Here is a 13325-nt window from a genome sequence, read left to right as displayed (position 1 = left end):
GAGCAGTCAGTGCTCTTAGCTGCAGAACCATCTCTCCAGCCCCCTTGAAAAGTATAATTTTAACAGAGCTAAAAAGGCAGAGGCAGGGATTTCGTTGAGTTTAAGGCCAGCCTGGGCAAGAGTGAGACTATGAAAACATAAAATGGCTGAAATCAACACTGAAAATTTGTATTTACTTTATTAACTTATGAAGATCGGTCTCTGATGTATCTTCCAGCCTTCTCTGATACTGTCTTTCTGAAGCTTTTCTACGGTAGACGTCATCTGTATCAAACAAAAATTTTGCTTAGAATCTTTAAGAAACAGGAATTTTAAAAAGAGACTTGGCGGGGGGAGGGGGGTTGTCTTTCTCTGTGACAGAGTGCTTAGCTAGCAGAAGGAAAGCCCTGAGTGCAGTTTCCAGCACTGCACTAAAAATCAGCAAGGTTTAGAAACAGCCCCCATGGGTTGTTTTGTTTTGTCTAAGTCAACCAGTAGTCTGTCTTGACTGTCTGAATCTTAACACTGTTTAACTCAATAGCAAATAAACTATTCAAAATAAAATGAGCTGAATGAGTGCTATGATGAGGAGTCTGAGATTACAAAAGAGTAAAAATATCAGTGTCTTCAGAGACTGACTCACGTCCCAGAATCAAGTCCTGGCATCCCTCTGTTCTCAAAGACTTCCTTTGCCTCAGGGCTCTTACCTGCTCCCTTTCCTAGTTCCAAAACCAAAGTAAGGAGGGAAGTCCTGTTCCTTGTTCTCAGCAGCTGCCTTTTCAGACTACTAATTTTCTACCCTCATGTAAAAAGTAAACATCTTCCTTTTTTAGATTCTCTTCTTCCTGGGCTTATTTGCCCATTACTGGTAACTTCCTCTGTGCCTTTTGACCACCCATTTTCCAGGTGGTGAAGTGCCAGCCCTTGGCCTCCTTTACATCCACAGCCAGTGTTCCATGGAAGAAGTCTGCTCAGAGTTCTGCTCTTCTTGGAGCTCACCACCACCTTCTGCTGGCTCTTCAAACTCTCCTCCCTACCGGGACTCCTGGACAGCCCTTCAGAACCCCAACCAGAGATTGCGCCAACTGCCTCACTTTTCAATGCATGCTGCTTGAGACACCTCCAACTGATTCCATTAACGTGGCTGAAAGTCCTGAATGACTAAGAACACTCCCCTTCTTTCTCATTGAAAGGCCACTGTAGTGAACTCTCTGGCTGACTTTTAAGGCTGATCCTACTGGGCACTAGTACTCCTGAAGGTTGTAGTCTCCCAGCCCCCTCCTCATCCTCTCTCCCCCAACACACACTTTTCTTGAAGATTGGATCCAAAAGCCCCTGCATGCCAAAACAGGTGCTGTACCAAGTGAGCTACAGCCCCAGTTCCAGCCCCTACTTTCCTATCGGCGTCTGCATATCCTTCAGTCTCCTACACAGATGGTCACCCCTTTCATTGGCAATTCCTTATCACCCGTCTTCAAGGATCATCTTCCTGGTGTTCCTTCCAACCACTCCAAGTCACTTTAAAATGTTGAAGTCTGACCCTTCTTTCACAACTGAACTGAAAGGCCTGCAAATCCAGATGTCTGGCCCAATCAGTCCTCCTGAGCTTGAGCTATATAGTTAACACCATCTCATCATGTCCTAAATGGCACCCAGGATTGCCCTGCCTAGTGTCTGCACCTTTGCCTCGGCTGTTCCTTGAGAAGCCTCCATGCCCCATCTCAGTTACCAGACTCAGCATTACCTCTAGGCTGTCTCAGCTCCACTCACTTCTTGGGAATTACTCCTTCGTCCCTTAGACTAGGCCATCATCTCAAATCTGGCCAGCAGACATTGCCTGTGTTTCTACCAATCTCTCTGAAAAGAGCCCTTTCAATCATTAAGATAAATCCTTATTGTCCAGTTCTTTTACGGCCCTACCCAGGGACCCTCCTACCCACAGCTCCTTTCGCTCAGTCCTGCTGCAGTCCTTCAAACAGCACACACAAACGTTTCCAAGTTCCCTTTACCACTGCCATGAAGTCAGTGGTCCCCTCACCTGGCTGTCTGGCGGACAGTCCTAAATGCCTATCCTTTCCCAAGAGCCTTCCCACGCCTGATCCAATGAGGTGTTCAACCAGGATTCTTGAGCTACTAATACTTCTCATGGCATGCTTAGTGGTGGGAGACAGGTTGGAAACTGAGCTTGGGCCAACATGAGTCAAGTACTCTACCACCAAGCGACACCAAGTCTTATTCCCAGGAAGATCCTTTGCCTTGTTCACTAGAACCTGTCATGGATGGCAATTAAATACCGAGTGGTGGCTCATGCCTATGTTATCCCAGGACTTGGCTGAGGCAAGAGGAGGCTACAAGTTTAAAGATTCAAGGCCAGCACAGGCCCTTTATCAGAGTAGAAAGAGAATCAATGGAGGCTTTCACATAACAACTTAAGATTTTGAGTTGGCAATTCTCAAAAGATGGAAGTTACATGAGAGGCAAAACAAAGGGCCCAGAGGTTCGGAGAAGTCCTGACGGGAACTGGCAGTGCCAGAGGCAGTCCACAGACTTGTCAGACATTCTTTTCATAATTCTGGGACAAAGACACTAATGACTGCCTGTAAACGGTAGTAATCAGCTAAGTCAGGCAAGCTAGCGTCCTCCTCCAGAGTTTGGGCTAAAAATCTCAAAAGACTTAACCAAAATGTCTACGTCCTCAGGATTGGTCCCTCTTCCGCACGTGAGCACCCCTATTCCTTAAGGTCAATGTCACCAACAGCAGGGCCAAGGACAGGTTACGAAGGACGGCAGCATTGAGTGGAGGCCCGTGCCCTCTAAAAGTGCCGGAGGAGAAAGAGGGCTGGACGCCAAGGTGAGCGGAACACGTCCGTGCCGCACGAGAGCTGCCAGAACACTTGTCCTTTCCTAAAGTGAAAGTAGCACTGCCCTGAATGGAGTCAGCGGCCTGTAACCGCATACCCACAGGAGAATGGAGGCTGCTGCACCCCCACTTACAGAAGGTCTCCTGGCCCACGCGCACTTTAATCATGATCCACTCCATTGCTCCTCCCAGGACAAAAAAGAAGGGCAGGAACCTGTAGATGCCGAATCGCTGCTTCCCGGGCACCCGCTGCAGAGCTCGCCTCACCTGGGCCCTGAAGAACATGACCGAAGCGTCGGAAGTGGGGTACGGGCGGAACCAGGCGCACAGGCCTGCTTGTCGGGCCGTGTCCCACGGACTGAGAGCCAAGACCCCGCCGCGGCGCCACCGCCAGGCCGCGAGAGTCGGGTCGCAGAGGCTGACAGGCCCAGAGCATGGTCGGCTCCGCCAATCAGAGCGCGGCGGGACGCTCAGACTCTCCAATCAGAGTGCTGTTAGGGCACGCGTGCTCGGTGAGGCTGGGCGGGTCTGAAGGAGCCTACGCAGGCGCCTAGACTCTGGAGGCGGAGCAACTTCAGGGGGCGGGGTCTCCAACGTGGCGTGGCCACCCTCAAACCTGCTCTCAGCTGCTGGGGCTCGGAGCTGAGTGCCGCGCCCCCTACTCTGCCATCGCCATCTTTTTTTGCAATACTCTGACGGAGATGTCGACCCTCTGTGAAGAAGATAAAACTAAAATGCAGTTACGTGGCGCCTTCCTTTTATTTCTGGGATGTGACTGGTTGAACTTGACTTCTAAAATAACAAAATTCGATATGCATTTTTGAAAACTAAACTTTATCAGTATCACAACAAAAAGTATAATTGTCCATGACAAACTATTCTAAAATAATATGAATCTATGATGAATGGGAACTTACCGTTATCCAGGTACTTGTAGGTGCTTTTTTTTATGCATCATAACCTGATAGTTGCGGAAAAGCATCATGGTAAAAAGCGTGACTTTGTTGTCAAGCCATACCCTATAGGGACCTTTGTAAAACAGAACCTTTCTGTGAAGATGCGGGGATGGACAACCCAAGAGAATTAAATGACTGGGATCCAGGAAAGGGTCATAAGCAGACTGTGAGGAGCTTTATGGTCCTGTCCGGGCGTGCACACCGACGTGCAGTCGGGGAGAAACTGGAGGGCAGGCCAGAGAGAAGCCACACACACGGCGAACCCCTGGCGCTTGTCCCCATTTCTCTAGGTTCTAAGGACTGGAACATGTAGAGCGTCCATCCACTTTCAAGAGATTCACATGTGGCCAGGTCTCCACAGCCCACCTTGGTCACTGGGGCCTGCAAGGGCTCGGTCACCCAAGAGCCCTTTTGACATCCATAACTACCAGTACCCAGCCCAGGATTGTCACACCCGATCCTCAGCCTAGATAGAGTGGAAGTACAAACACACACATTACACACCTCGCCTCCTTAAACCAGCAGTCCCCGTGTGCTCAGTGGACAGCTCACCACCAAGGCCCTGGATACTGGACCAGCCTCTCCTGGGGTACACCTGCAGCCTAAGAAAACAGATGGAGCGCTTTCAAGCAGAAAAGAATTTCACTGAGACAGCAATTGAACAGTCTGCGGTATTTCAATTATGGGCCTGCACTGTCCGGCACATCCATTGACAGCCGCCAGAACCAGGTGGCTGCAATGATCCTGGCCCACAGCCTCTCAGGGTACGCCTAGGAGATAGGCTCCTAGCTGAATCCGTCACCGTGCCGGGTACCAGGCGATACAAAGAAAAAGCTACCTTAGCAGACGTCAGCTGCCCTGAAGGCTAAGTGATCTCACCCATTTCGGGATGATCACTGCAGGCAGAAAGGGCTCTCGGTGCGTTAGGCGAATAAAGCGGCCCTAGCTCCAGTCGGGCGTGCACGCCGACGTGCAGTCGGTCAGAAACTGGGCAGGGGCACAGGGCCATGGAGCAGGAGCACTGGAGAGGGGACGAAAGCGCCAGGGTCAGGGGGAACTCGAGGCTGAGAAGAGGGACAGAAAGACGGTGGGATGAAGGAGGAGCTGTGCACTCCGGCCGCTCCTGCTCCTCGGACCGTCCAGGGCCTCTCGGAGACTCTGGCTCTTAAGCCCAGCGACTTCCCGCGCAAGGGAAGAAGGTGCGGCCATCACCGAGATGATCTAAGGGGGGCGCAGAGCCCCTGGGCCGAGCAGGGGACAAGGAGAAGGGGGTCGGGAACCCGCCCCGCCCCGACCGGGACCTCCCGCCCCCCAGGCCGAGTGGTGCGCCCATTGGCCGAATGGACTCCAGCGCCTCGCCCATTGGTCGGCCGCCTTGAGAAGCACGCGGCCACGGTGGCGGGCGGGCAGTCGGAGGGCGGCGGACCGGCGGGGGTAGCGCTCAGGGGGCATGGCGGGTGCGGGACTGCGGGCGGCAGCTCGGCGCTGGCTGCTGTGCGGAGGCCACGGCGGACCGCGGGCCGCCTCGTCCTCACCCTCCTGCCCTGGCTGCGGCCCGCCGGGTCCCGGAGCCCACTGCCCCAGCACTCCGCGCTCGGCGCCCGCAGACAGCGCGGACCTCAGCGCGCACTTGTGGGCTCGTTACCAGGACATGCGAAGGCTGGTGCACGGTGGGTGACTCCGGGTGGGCAGTGCGCCGGAGGGCGTCAGCCGAGTGGCGCCCAACAGACGGCCGGGGCACCGTCCCCAACCTTCCCGGGAGCAGCTTACTGGAAGTGCCCGGTGGGGCTTGCCAGGGTCCCAAAACATGATGGCGTTTTGGGAAGGCTCAATCGGGTTGGTACGCGGTGCCTCTGCACAGCACCACGACTCCCGGGGCGCGCGGAGGTTTTATTTTCTGGGTGCAGGAGCTTGAAATGCCTGGAGCAGCCGCTGCGCACGCGTCCCTGGGTCTTGCTCCTGGGTCCAGTCTTTGGGCAGCGGCGGTGGAAACCTCAGACCCTTGTTCTCCGCTGGCTTTTAGTTACCAGTGTGTGGACAAAGACTGAGCGAGCGGTGCTCACCGACGGCCCGACGTAAGGCAACACCGGCCGGACATTGTAGGCACCTCTTAGCTTGCCTCTGGCTGTCTACAACACTCTAAACAGCTTGTTTAGAGTAAAGGCGTTGGAGGATCCGAAAAGTTACTGTAGCCCCCTGCAATCCCGGGATGTTGCTGTAGTCCCAGCCAGAGCTGTACAGGGCACTTCCCCTCCCCTAGCCTTTTCTCTCTCTCTGGAATGGGCTGATGAGGCAGGAGATCTGAGTGTGGAACATCTGTCCATTTGTCTGGGTGGGGTCTAGTGGGGCCCTGTCTCTGCCGCAGATAGATGTGGTATGGGCTGTGGCCCCTGTCGCTGCCCAGCAGGGTGGCCTCCGGCCTCCTCACACCCTCCCAAGACCCTCAGGCTGCTGTCCCAGGATTGTGGTGATGACTCCGAAAGAACAAGGACAAGCTGGGGTGGGGGTGGGGGGAGCTTCTAGAGGAAGCCCCAGAGGTGCTTTGGCTTGCATTGTCTGGTAAAACAGAGTGGCTCTGTCGGGAGATTCCAGCTGTGACTGGGCAGGGGTTTCCACTCCAGCTGTGTGGAGACCTGCAGGTTGGCCAGAGTTCATCTCTTGACAAGCCACAATCAGAATAGTTGAGACCTCTGAAGAATGGTTGCTTTTAAGGACTGGGAATATTGCAGGGTAAGCAGCTTTACAGAAGTCTTTGTTCTGCACCTAGAAAAATCCCTGAGTGTCTGAGAAGCCTGTGTGTCTTGGCGGTGTTAGGGAGGAGGGTCTACTTTCATAACCTCAGGGTCCTCCTGTGTCTTCGGATCCTTATGGACCCCCCCCCCCGCCCCCGAGTTCTTGTGTGCAGGGTCACCTACACTAACGTGCCAGGGTGAACTAACTTCTTGCTTCTGAACCCAGACCTCACCAGGCTAGGTTTTCTGACGGAGCCTGGACAAAACTGTCAAGGCTGGGGCTAGTAGCCCTTCAGAGAGCAGTGGAGGACCATTAGCCTACGCTTGTCCTCATATGATAGAAGGAAAAGGAGGCCGAAGCAGGTGGCGTGGTCTGAACCTGCCTCTCAACTTAGTTGTCTGGTGCTGGATCGATTGATTGGGGACCTTTGCCTCCCCAAGTTTGGTTCTCTGGACAGTGGAGATAGATGTGTGGTTACCTCACAAGACTGGAGCAGGGAATGAGATGATCCGTAAAACTCGCACGTGGTCTTAAACTGCTAGAGCCCTAAAACCTGACGAGAGGAGGTTGGGGCTAGCCAGTGATACTATAAGCACACCAGATGACCGCTGACTCATGGCATCCCCTCTCCTGGCCTACTCAGCACGACTGATAACCTATGGAAGGAAGTGGGCCTGTTTAACCACCCAGAGCTAGGATTCCCTTGGTCCAGAAATGAGATAAGTAACCTTAGGCCCCGTATGTTTCCCCATCCTACTGTTCCCAGGAAGGTTTAATCCCCCAGAAGACCCTGGAAAGTAGAGGCAAGGCATGGACCTAGTCAGAACTCTGCAAACTTGGGCCCACAGATACCATGCCTCTGCTTCCCACCCCAGTGGTTTTCTGGACACTAACGCAAGCCATAAGCAAAGTTGACATCCAGGAGTGTAGGGTTGTGGAAATTACTAGTTATGTTCTGCAGCAGAGACCTGGATGGGTTTCTCAGAAACTGTTCTTTAGGGGGAGGCCATCCGCTGTGTCTTAAGCATGCCCCAGTGAAGAGCTCTGTCCGCACTTGGGGATCTTCAGAACAGCTGCTCGCTGCTGGCTGTAGGCCACCAGAGGAACTAGCCACACCTGTTCCCACACCTAACTCCCTACACTTGACACTAAAGGAAATGGGGGTGGAGCCCTGTGTTCCAAAGGGGCCTCTGAGGCAACAGCTCAGCACGTAGACGAGGTGTCTGCCCCGCTCCTAGACGTGCTGTGGAGCCAGAGATTTTCGGCTGATGATCAGAATCAGTGTGGCTGATGACAGACTCCCTGGAGGTTTGGACTTTACCCCAGTCCTGCCTCTCTTCCCCTTCCCCTCCAACTCCGGGACTGACCAAGCGAGACCCAGCTTGCACACATCCTACATTTGATCCTGCATGTTGTGTGGGTACAGGCAAGAATGCTGCATGAAGTAGGCTGGTTCTGGTTTTATTCCCCTTTTTAAGAGAAGCAAGCCCAGGGGCTAAGATAACATTCTCAAATTCACAGGCATGAGAGGGAGGGAGGGCCCAATCTGCCTGTCCTATCATGTCCTTTTTCTCCGTACACCATGCCCACTTTCCAGATGGGGAAGACAAAGCGGGTGAGCCTAGGACCCCAGAACCTTCTTGACATAGTTCCAGGCTTGGCCTTCTTCTGTGACTCTTTTCAGAGGCTTGTGACTGTCACCAGAAGAGAGCAAGCTGGGTAGTGTCCCAAACCCCGACATCTTACATCCCGCCTGTGGTGATTAGCATGTTCTCTGGCTCTGGCCCGGGAATGTCATTATGTGGTCTGGCAGGCAGCTGAAATCCGATTAGAGGGACCTTGCTCCCCAGGGCTAGGGCAGGTGTTCCAAGTTGGCAGCCTTGGGGGATTCTCCACCCCTCTAATGTTCTTGGGCCCCAACCACATCTCTGGGCAAAGTGGAAAAGTAGCATTCATGGCCTTGGCCTCCAGTTAGGCCAAAATGGAGCCAGCCAGCATCTTGTGTGAGGAGTCCACAGTCCCTGCACCCTGCCCTTGACAGGTAACCCCAAGAAAGTGGAAGACAAGCCAGTGGACAGTGGAGCTCCTGGACAGGTTTTGAGTAGTGCTGCCAGGGTTCCCACACACTGGTGTCTGTGGGGCACCACAGATGACAGATTAACATAGAAAGGGAGGCTTGTAGCTATGACCAGGCCCCCGGAGGAGAGCAGACTGGGCCAAGATGTAATAATTCAGTATCTTGTGGGGCCCATGGGGCTGGGTACCCATAAAGTACTTGGGCCATTTGCCTTAGCTGTGACCATCATAATGGCACCGTCCTCTTGGATCTCCTTCCCTCCAGACCTTCTGCCCCCTGAGGTCTGTAGCCTCCTAAACCCAGCAGCCATCTACGCCAACAATGAGATCAGCCTAAGTGACGTTGAAGTCTACGGCTTTGACTACGACTACACACTGGCCCAGTATGCAGATGCGCTGCACCCCGAGATTTTCAGTGCTGCCCGGGACATCCTGATAGAGCACTACAAGGTGAGGCAGCCAAGCCCTAGAAGCCAGAGGGACCCAGGCTGAGTCTTGGGGTTCCCCTGGTATCCTGAGCTGAGGGCTGGCCCTGCTCCTGGCTTTTTGTCCAACAGTACCCTGAGGGAATTCGGAAGTATGACTATGACCCCAGCTTTGCCATCCGCGGTCTCCACTATGACATTCAGAAGGTGGGTGGCTAGACACTGTCCCTTCCTGACTAGATGTGCACAGGGCCGGCTTTTTCAGCCTCCTCTCCTTATCGGGCCACCCTGACCTCGGCTGTCGCTTCCCCCTTAGTAGCGTCCGTAGAGGTTTTGTTGTGGAGGGTTGGGAGGTACTGGGGAAGAAGCTGGCTCAGGTCCAAGGACAAAAAAACCTGCGTCCTCACCACTGGCCCTGCCCCGTGCATGCTTCCAGAGCCTTCTGATGAAGATTGATGCTTTTCATTATGTACAGCTGGGAACAGCCTACAGGTTAGTGTCAGGTCTACCTTCAATCTACCCTTGTTCCTATCCTGTACTGCTTCCTGGGCTCCGGCTGAGGGTATCTGTCCCCCCACTTACCCCCAACTCAGGGGTCTCCAGCCCGTGCCAGATGATGAAGTAATTGACTTATACGGTGGCACCCAGCACATCCCGCTATACCAGATGAGCGGCTTCTACGGCAAGGTACCCACACAGCCTGCCGGTGCCCCAAGGCAGATCCCTCCGTCTCTAGTACTTGGAACAGCGGCTAAGAGTTGACCTCCGTCCCCAGGGCCCTTCCATCAAGCAGTTCATGGACATCTTCTCCCTACCAGAGATGGCACTACTATCCTGTGTGGTGGACTACTTTCTGGGCCATGGCCTGGAGTTTGACCAAGTACACCTCTATAAGGATGTGACGGTGAGGAGGCAGGCCTTGTCCCTTAGGTGAGCCCGAGTCTGTTTGCCTTCCTCCCTGGCATGTCCTCACTGTCTCCTTGTTCCCCTTAGGATGCCATCCGGGATGTGCATGTGAAGGGCCTCATGTACCAGTGGATTGAGCAAGACATGGGTAAGGGTGGAGAGTCGCCCTTACCGTGGCCTGCCTGAGCAGAGGATCACAGGCCTGGCCCTCACAGGCCCACCTTCCATTTCAGAGAAGTACATCCTGAGAGGAGACGAGACGTTTGCAGTCCTGAGCCGCCTGGTGGCCCACGGGAAGCAGCTGTTCCTCATCACCAACAGTCCCTTCAGCTTTGTGTGAGTCCAGGCCCGCTGTGAAGGGTGTGTGTGGGTTGGAACAGGGGATGACACCGTACTGCTCCCGGACTATAGCCAGTGCCATCTCTACACAGGGACAAAGGCATGCGGCACATGGTAGGTCCTGACTGGCGACAGCTCTTCGATGTAGTCATTGTCCAGGCAGACAAGCCCAACTTTTTCACCGACCGGCGCAAGTATGAGCTTAGCAGGGACTTTGGGGTTATGGGAGGAGGTTACAGGCCCCACTCCAATGAGAAGACTTGGACACAAAACCCAACTGGCCCAGACTCAGTATTCTCTGTGCTTAGATGGAGATGACCCCTTGCTTGACAGTATGCCGCTTGAGTGGGGGGCTTTATAGGTCCAGGAAGAAAGGCGCCCAAGCTGTGGCTCTGTCACAGACGCAAGCCAGGCTCTTTACTCCTCACCCAGGCCTTTCCGGAAGCTTGATGAGAAAGGCTCCCTGCACTGGGACCGCATCACGCGGCTGGAAAAGGGCAAGATCTACCGGCAGGTAAGGACTCTTTGGGGAAGCAGTGCCTAATAGGTGGCCTTGGGCTATGCAGGGGAAGCCTTCTGGCCTTGATCGTGCTTGCACTGTGGACTAGAGTAAATGGCACCGGGACAGGGCTACTAGGAAACAAGCCTGGGTGACAGTGGAGGAGAGCTTGGCCTTTGGTCACACTGCTTGCTTTGGATTCTGTATCTACTCAGTAGCCTGGAGACCCTGGTCATCACCTCTAGGCCTTGCTATCCTTTAGAATATCCCGCTTGAGTCATGGTACAAAAGCCTTCGAATGCACACTCGACAGGCAAAACCAGCCTGGTTGAAGTCCTGAGGTGAGACTGGGGAGACAGCTTATGGATTAGGCACCCACTACCACCACACATGCACGTGTGCCCACACACAGAAACACATCCTGGTTTCCTGTGCGGTGACTCAGAGGAAAGGCCAGATTTGAGCTGACATCTTAGCTGAGATGGTCCTGGGGCCAGGAGAACGGCATTTCATTTAGATGCCTCAACTCAGCTGGCAGGCCCCTGCTCAGTATCCTGCCTGCCGCACACAGATCTCCAGTCCCCAACTCTTGTCTTACCGTCAGACTGCGGTGGCCCTCTTTGTGGGAAGGTGACTTGCTTTCTTGGCAGCTCTCAGGCCTAACATTGTATTAGAACCCTGTGTAGTTCTCAGGAGCCCTTCCCTGCATCTTTCCTTCATCTGCCCCTTGAGATTATTTTTATTTGTTTTGTTTTGTTTTTCGAGACAGGGTTTCTCTGTGTAGCTTTGGAGCCTGTCCTGGAACTCACTCTGTAGACTAGGCTGGCCTCCAACTCAGAGATCTGCCTGCCTCTGCCTCCCGAGTGCTGGGATTAAAGCCATGCGCCACCACCACCCGGCTTCCCCTTGAGATTCTTGATCTAGGGGACATGTCCTCCACTGCCCTTCGGATGCCACCCCCAGCTCCCATCTCTCTGTGGCTCACTGTTGTGAGTTGCTCTATGAACTGTGCTCTGCTGAGTGTTCACCTCTGGGCGCCCCTGTACTTCCCAACTCTGGCCACTCCACCCCCAGCCCTACCCCCGAAGCGTCCTCAGTCATGGTTGTCCCTTGGTGTTGTCATCTTTCCCTGGCCTTGGAGCAGAGAAGCACATGGCTTGCCAGTGCGCTCTGTAGGTGGTCCACAGGGCCCTGTGGGTGGAGACTGAGGAGGTTCACAAGAACTTCAGGGCTCTTTGCTCTAGGGCCTTGTGGTTTCTCACAAACAGGGATTAATGCCCTTATCTGGGTGGGTGAAAGGTCATTGGAAGAGGCTCTTGAGTGAGGGCCAATCCACCCCTACAAGAGATGTTCTGCTGCAAGCAGCCCTGCCCCCCTTTTCTCTTGGAAGGGAGAAGTAGTAAGGGCCATGGAGCAGGGAGGCCACGGGAAAGGGCAGCCCAGCATCCGGCTGGCTTTGGCTGCCTCGGGAGAGCCGGGAAGACTGGTGACAAAGCCAGGCAGGCTCCCACAGTCAAGGGAGCACAGCTGGCTCAGCAGTGTCCTCCACTCCCCAGGGAAACCTGTTTGACTTTCTTCGACTGACAGAATGGCGAGGGCCACGTGTGCTCTACTTCGGTGACCACCTCTACAGTGACCTGGCGGTGAGGGGTGGGGGGCTTTTTCCCCGGGGAAGGAGGGAGCCCTGCCAGCTGGTGCTGAGGTCTGCCTCCCATCCCTTCCACTAGGATCTCATGCTGCGGCATGGCTGGCGCACGGGAGCCATCATCCCTGAGCTGGAGCGCGAGATCCGCATCATCAACACCGAACAGTACATGCACTCGCTGACCTGGCAGCAGGCGCTCACTGGGCTGCTGGAACGCATGCAAGTAGGAACAACGGGAGGGCTTGGGGGCTGGTAAATTGGAGTTGGGGCTGCACCTCCTAAATCGTGTTTACCCCACTCCCCATATTGTGTTCCCCCAGACCTATCAGGATGCAGAGTCGCGACAGGTGCTGGCTACTTGGATGAAGGAGCGGCAAGAGCTGAGGTGAGCAGACCCGGGGCCACGACAGGGACCCTGCCCCAGCTTTTTCTCAGCACATTGATGTGTGCCCTGTTTCTCTCCCCAGATGCATCACCAAGGCCCTATTCAATGCGCAGTTTGGGAGCATCTTCCGCACCTTCCACAACCCCACCTACTTCTCCAGGCGCCTCGTGCGCTTCTCTGACCTCTACATGGCCTCTCTGAGCTGTCTGCTCAACTACCATGTGGACTTCACGTTTTACCCACGTCGAACACCCCTGCAGCACGAGGCGCCCCTCTGGATGGACCAGCTCTGCACTGGATGCATGAAGACACCTTTTCTCGGCGACATGGCCCACATCCGCTGAGGGCACTTTTATTGTCCTAGACAGACCATCCGTTCTTTTAGCCCCAGCCACCCTGACAAGCAATAAAAGTGCTCTCTGTCCTTCCAAGTGCCTCTGCTTCCATTCCAGACTGTCATTTGACCTTGAGGATCCTCTGGGTATCAGGGAAGTCCTCCTCCAGGAGCGAATCCTGCAGAGG

At 54.4% G+C, this 13325-nt stretch overlaps 3 protein-coding genes across 4 annotated transcripts in view; 1 reads left to right on the top strand and 2 right to left on the bottom strand.

Moving 5' to 3' along the window:
* Nucleotides 1-159: 159 nt before the first annotated feature.
* On the bottom strand, nt 160-3332 carry Smim4 (small integral membrane protein 4). 2 transcript variants are annotated; one of them, XM_041662440.1, is made up of 2 exons: nt 3107-3332; nt 160-264 (listed from the first exon to the last, which is right to left on the bottom strand). In XM_041662440.1, the coding sequence occupies exons 1-2, from the start codon at nt 3273-3275 to the stop codon at nt 173-175; spliced, it is 261 nt and encodes an 86-aa protein (XP_041518374.1). In that variant the 5' UTR covers nt 3276-3332; the 3' UTR covers nt 160-172. The 2 variants fall into 2 exon arrangements, with proteins under 2 accessions (XP_041518374.1, XP_041518375.1); XM_041662441.1 differs by having other exon boundaries at nt 2974-3270.
* A 1868-nt stretch (nt 3333-5200) lies between these two features.
* Nucleotides 5201-13229, top strand: Nt5dc2 (5'-nucleotidase domain containing 2). The gene is made up of 14 exons (XM_041662844.1): nt 5201-5465; nt 8870-9054; nt 9162-9236; nt 9466-9521; nt 9623-9716; nt 9805-9933; nt 10023-10083; nt 10169-10271; nt 10367-10468; nt 10707-10788; nt 12330-12416; nt 12501-12641; nt 12739-12803; nt 12886-13229. The coding sequence occupies exons 1-14, from the start codon at nt 5246-5248 to the stop codon at nt 13145-13147; spliced, it is 1662 nt and encodes a 553-aa protein (XP_041518778.1). The 5' UTR covers nt 5201-5245; the 3' UTR covers nt 13148-13229.
* Nucleotides 13127-13325, bottom strand: part of Stab1 (stabilin 1) — a 29659-nt gene continuing 29460 nt past the window's right edge. The window contains exon 69 of the mRNA XM_041662843.1: nt 13127-13316. Coding sequence (XP_041518777.1) covers nt 13260-13316 — 57 coding nt within the window. The 3' untranslated portion in view covers nt 13127-13259. The remainder of the gene's footprint in view (nt 13317-13325) is intronic.

This window comes from Microtus oregoni, unplaced genomic scaffold (genome assembly GCF_018167655.1).
Source record: "Microtus oregoni isolate MIOR12 unplaced genomic scaffold, Mior012 000013F_ref0000133, whole genome shotgun sequence".
Taxonomy (NCBI): domain Eukaryota; kingdom Metazoa; phylum Chordata; class Mammalia; order Rodentia; family Cricetidae; genus Microtus; species Microtus oregoni.
The sequence above is the reverse complement of the archived record's forward strand: the minus strand, read 5'-3'. Positions and strand labels throughout refer to the sequence as shown.

Excerpts from the sequence above, each read along its gene's own strand:
- Smim4 (XM_041662440.1), bottom strand. The coding sequence starts at position 3,275 with ATGCTCTGGGCCTGTCAGCCTCTGCGACCCGACTCTCGCGGCCTGGCG. Across the intron at positions 265-3,106 it reads TCATGTTCTTCAGGGCCCAG|ATGACGTCTACCGTAGAAAA; the intron begins GTGAGGCGAGCT and ends TGTTTGATACAG.
- Nt5dc2 (XM_041662844.1), top strand. The coding sequence starts at position 5,246 with ATGGCGGGTGCGGGACTGCGGGCGGCAGCTCGGCGCTGGCTGCTGTGC. Across the intron at positions 10,272-10,366 it reads AACAGTCCCTTCAGCTTTGT|GGACAAAGGCATGCGGCACA; the intron begins GTGAGTCCAGGC and ends ATCTCTACACAG. Across the intron at positions 12,804-12,885 it reads AAGGAGCGGCAAGAGCTGAG|ATGCATCACCAAGGCCCTAT; the intron begins GTGAGCAGACCC and ends TTCTCTCCCCAG.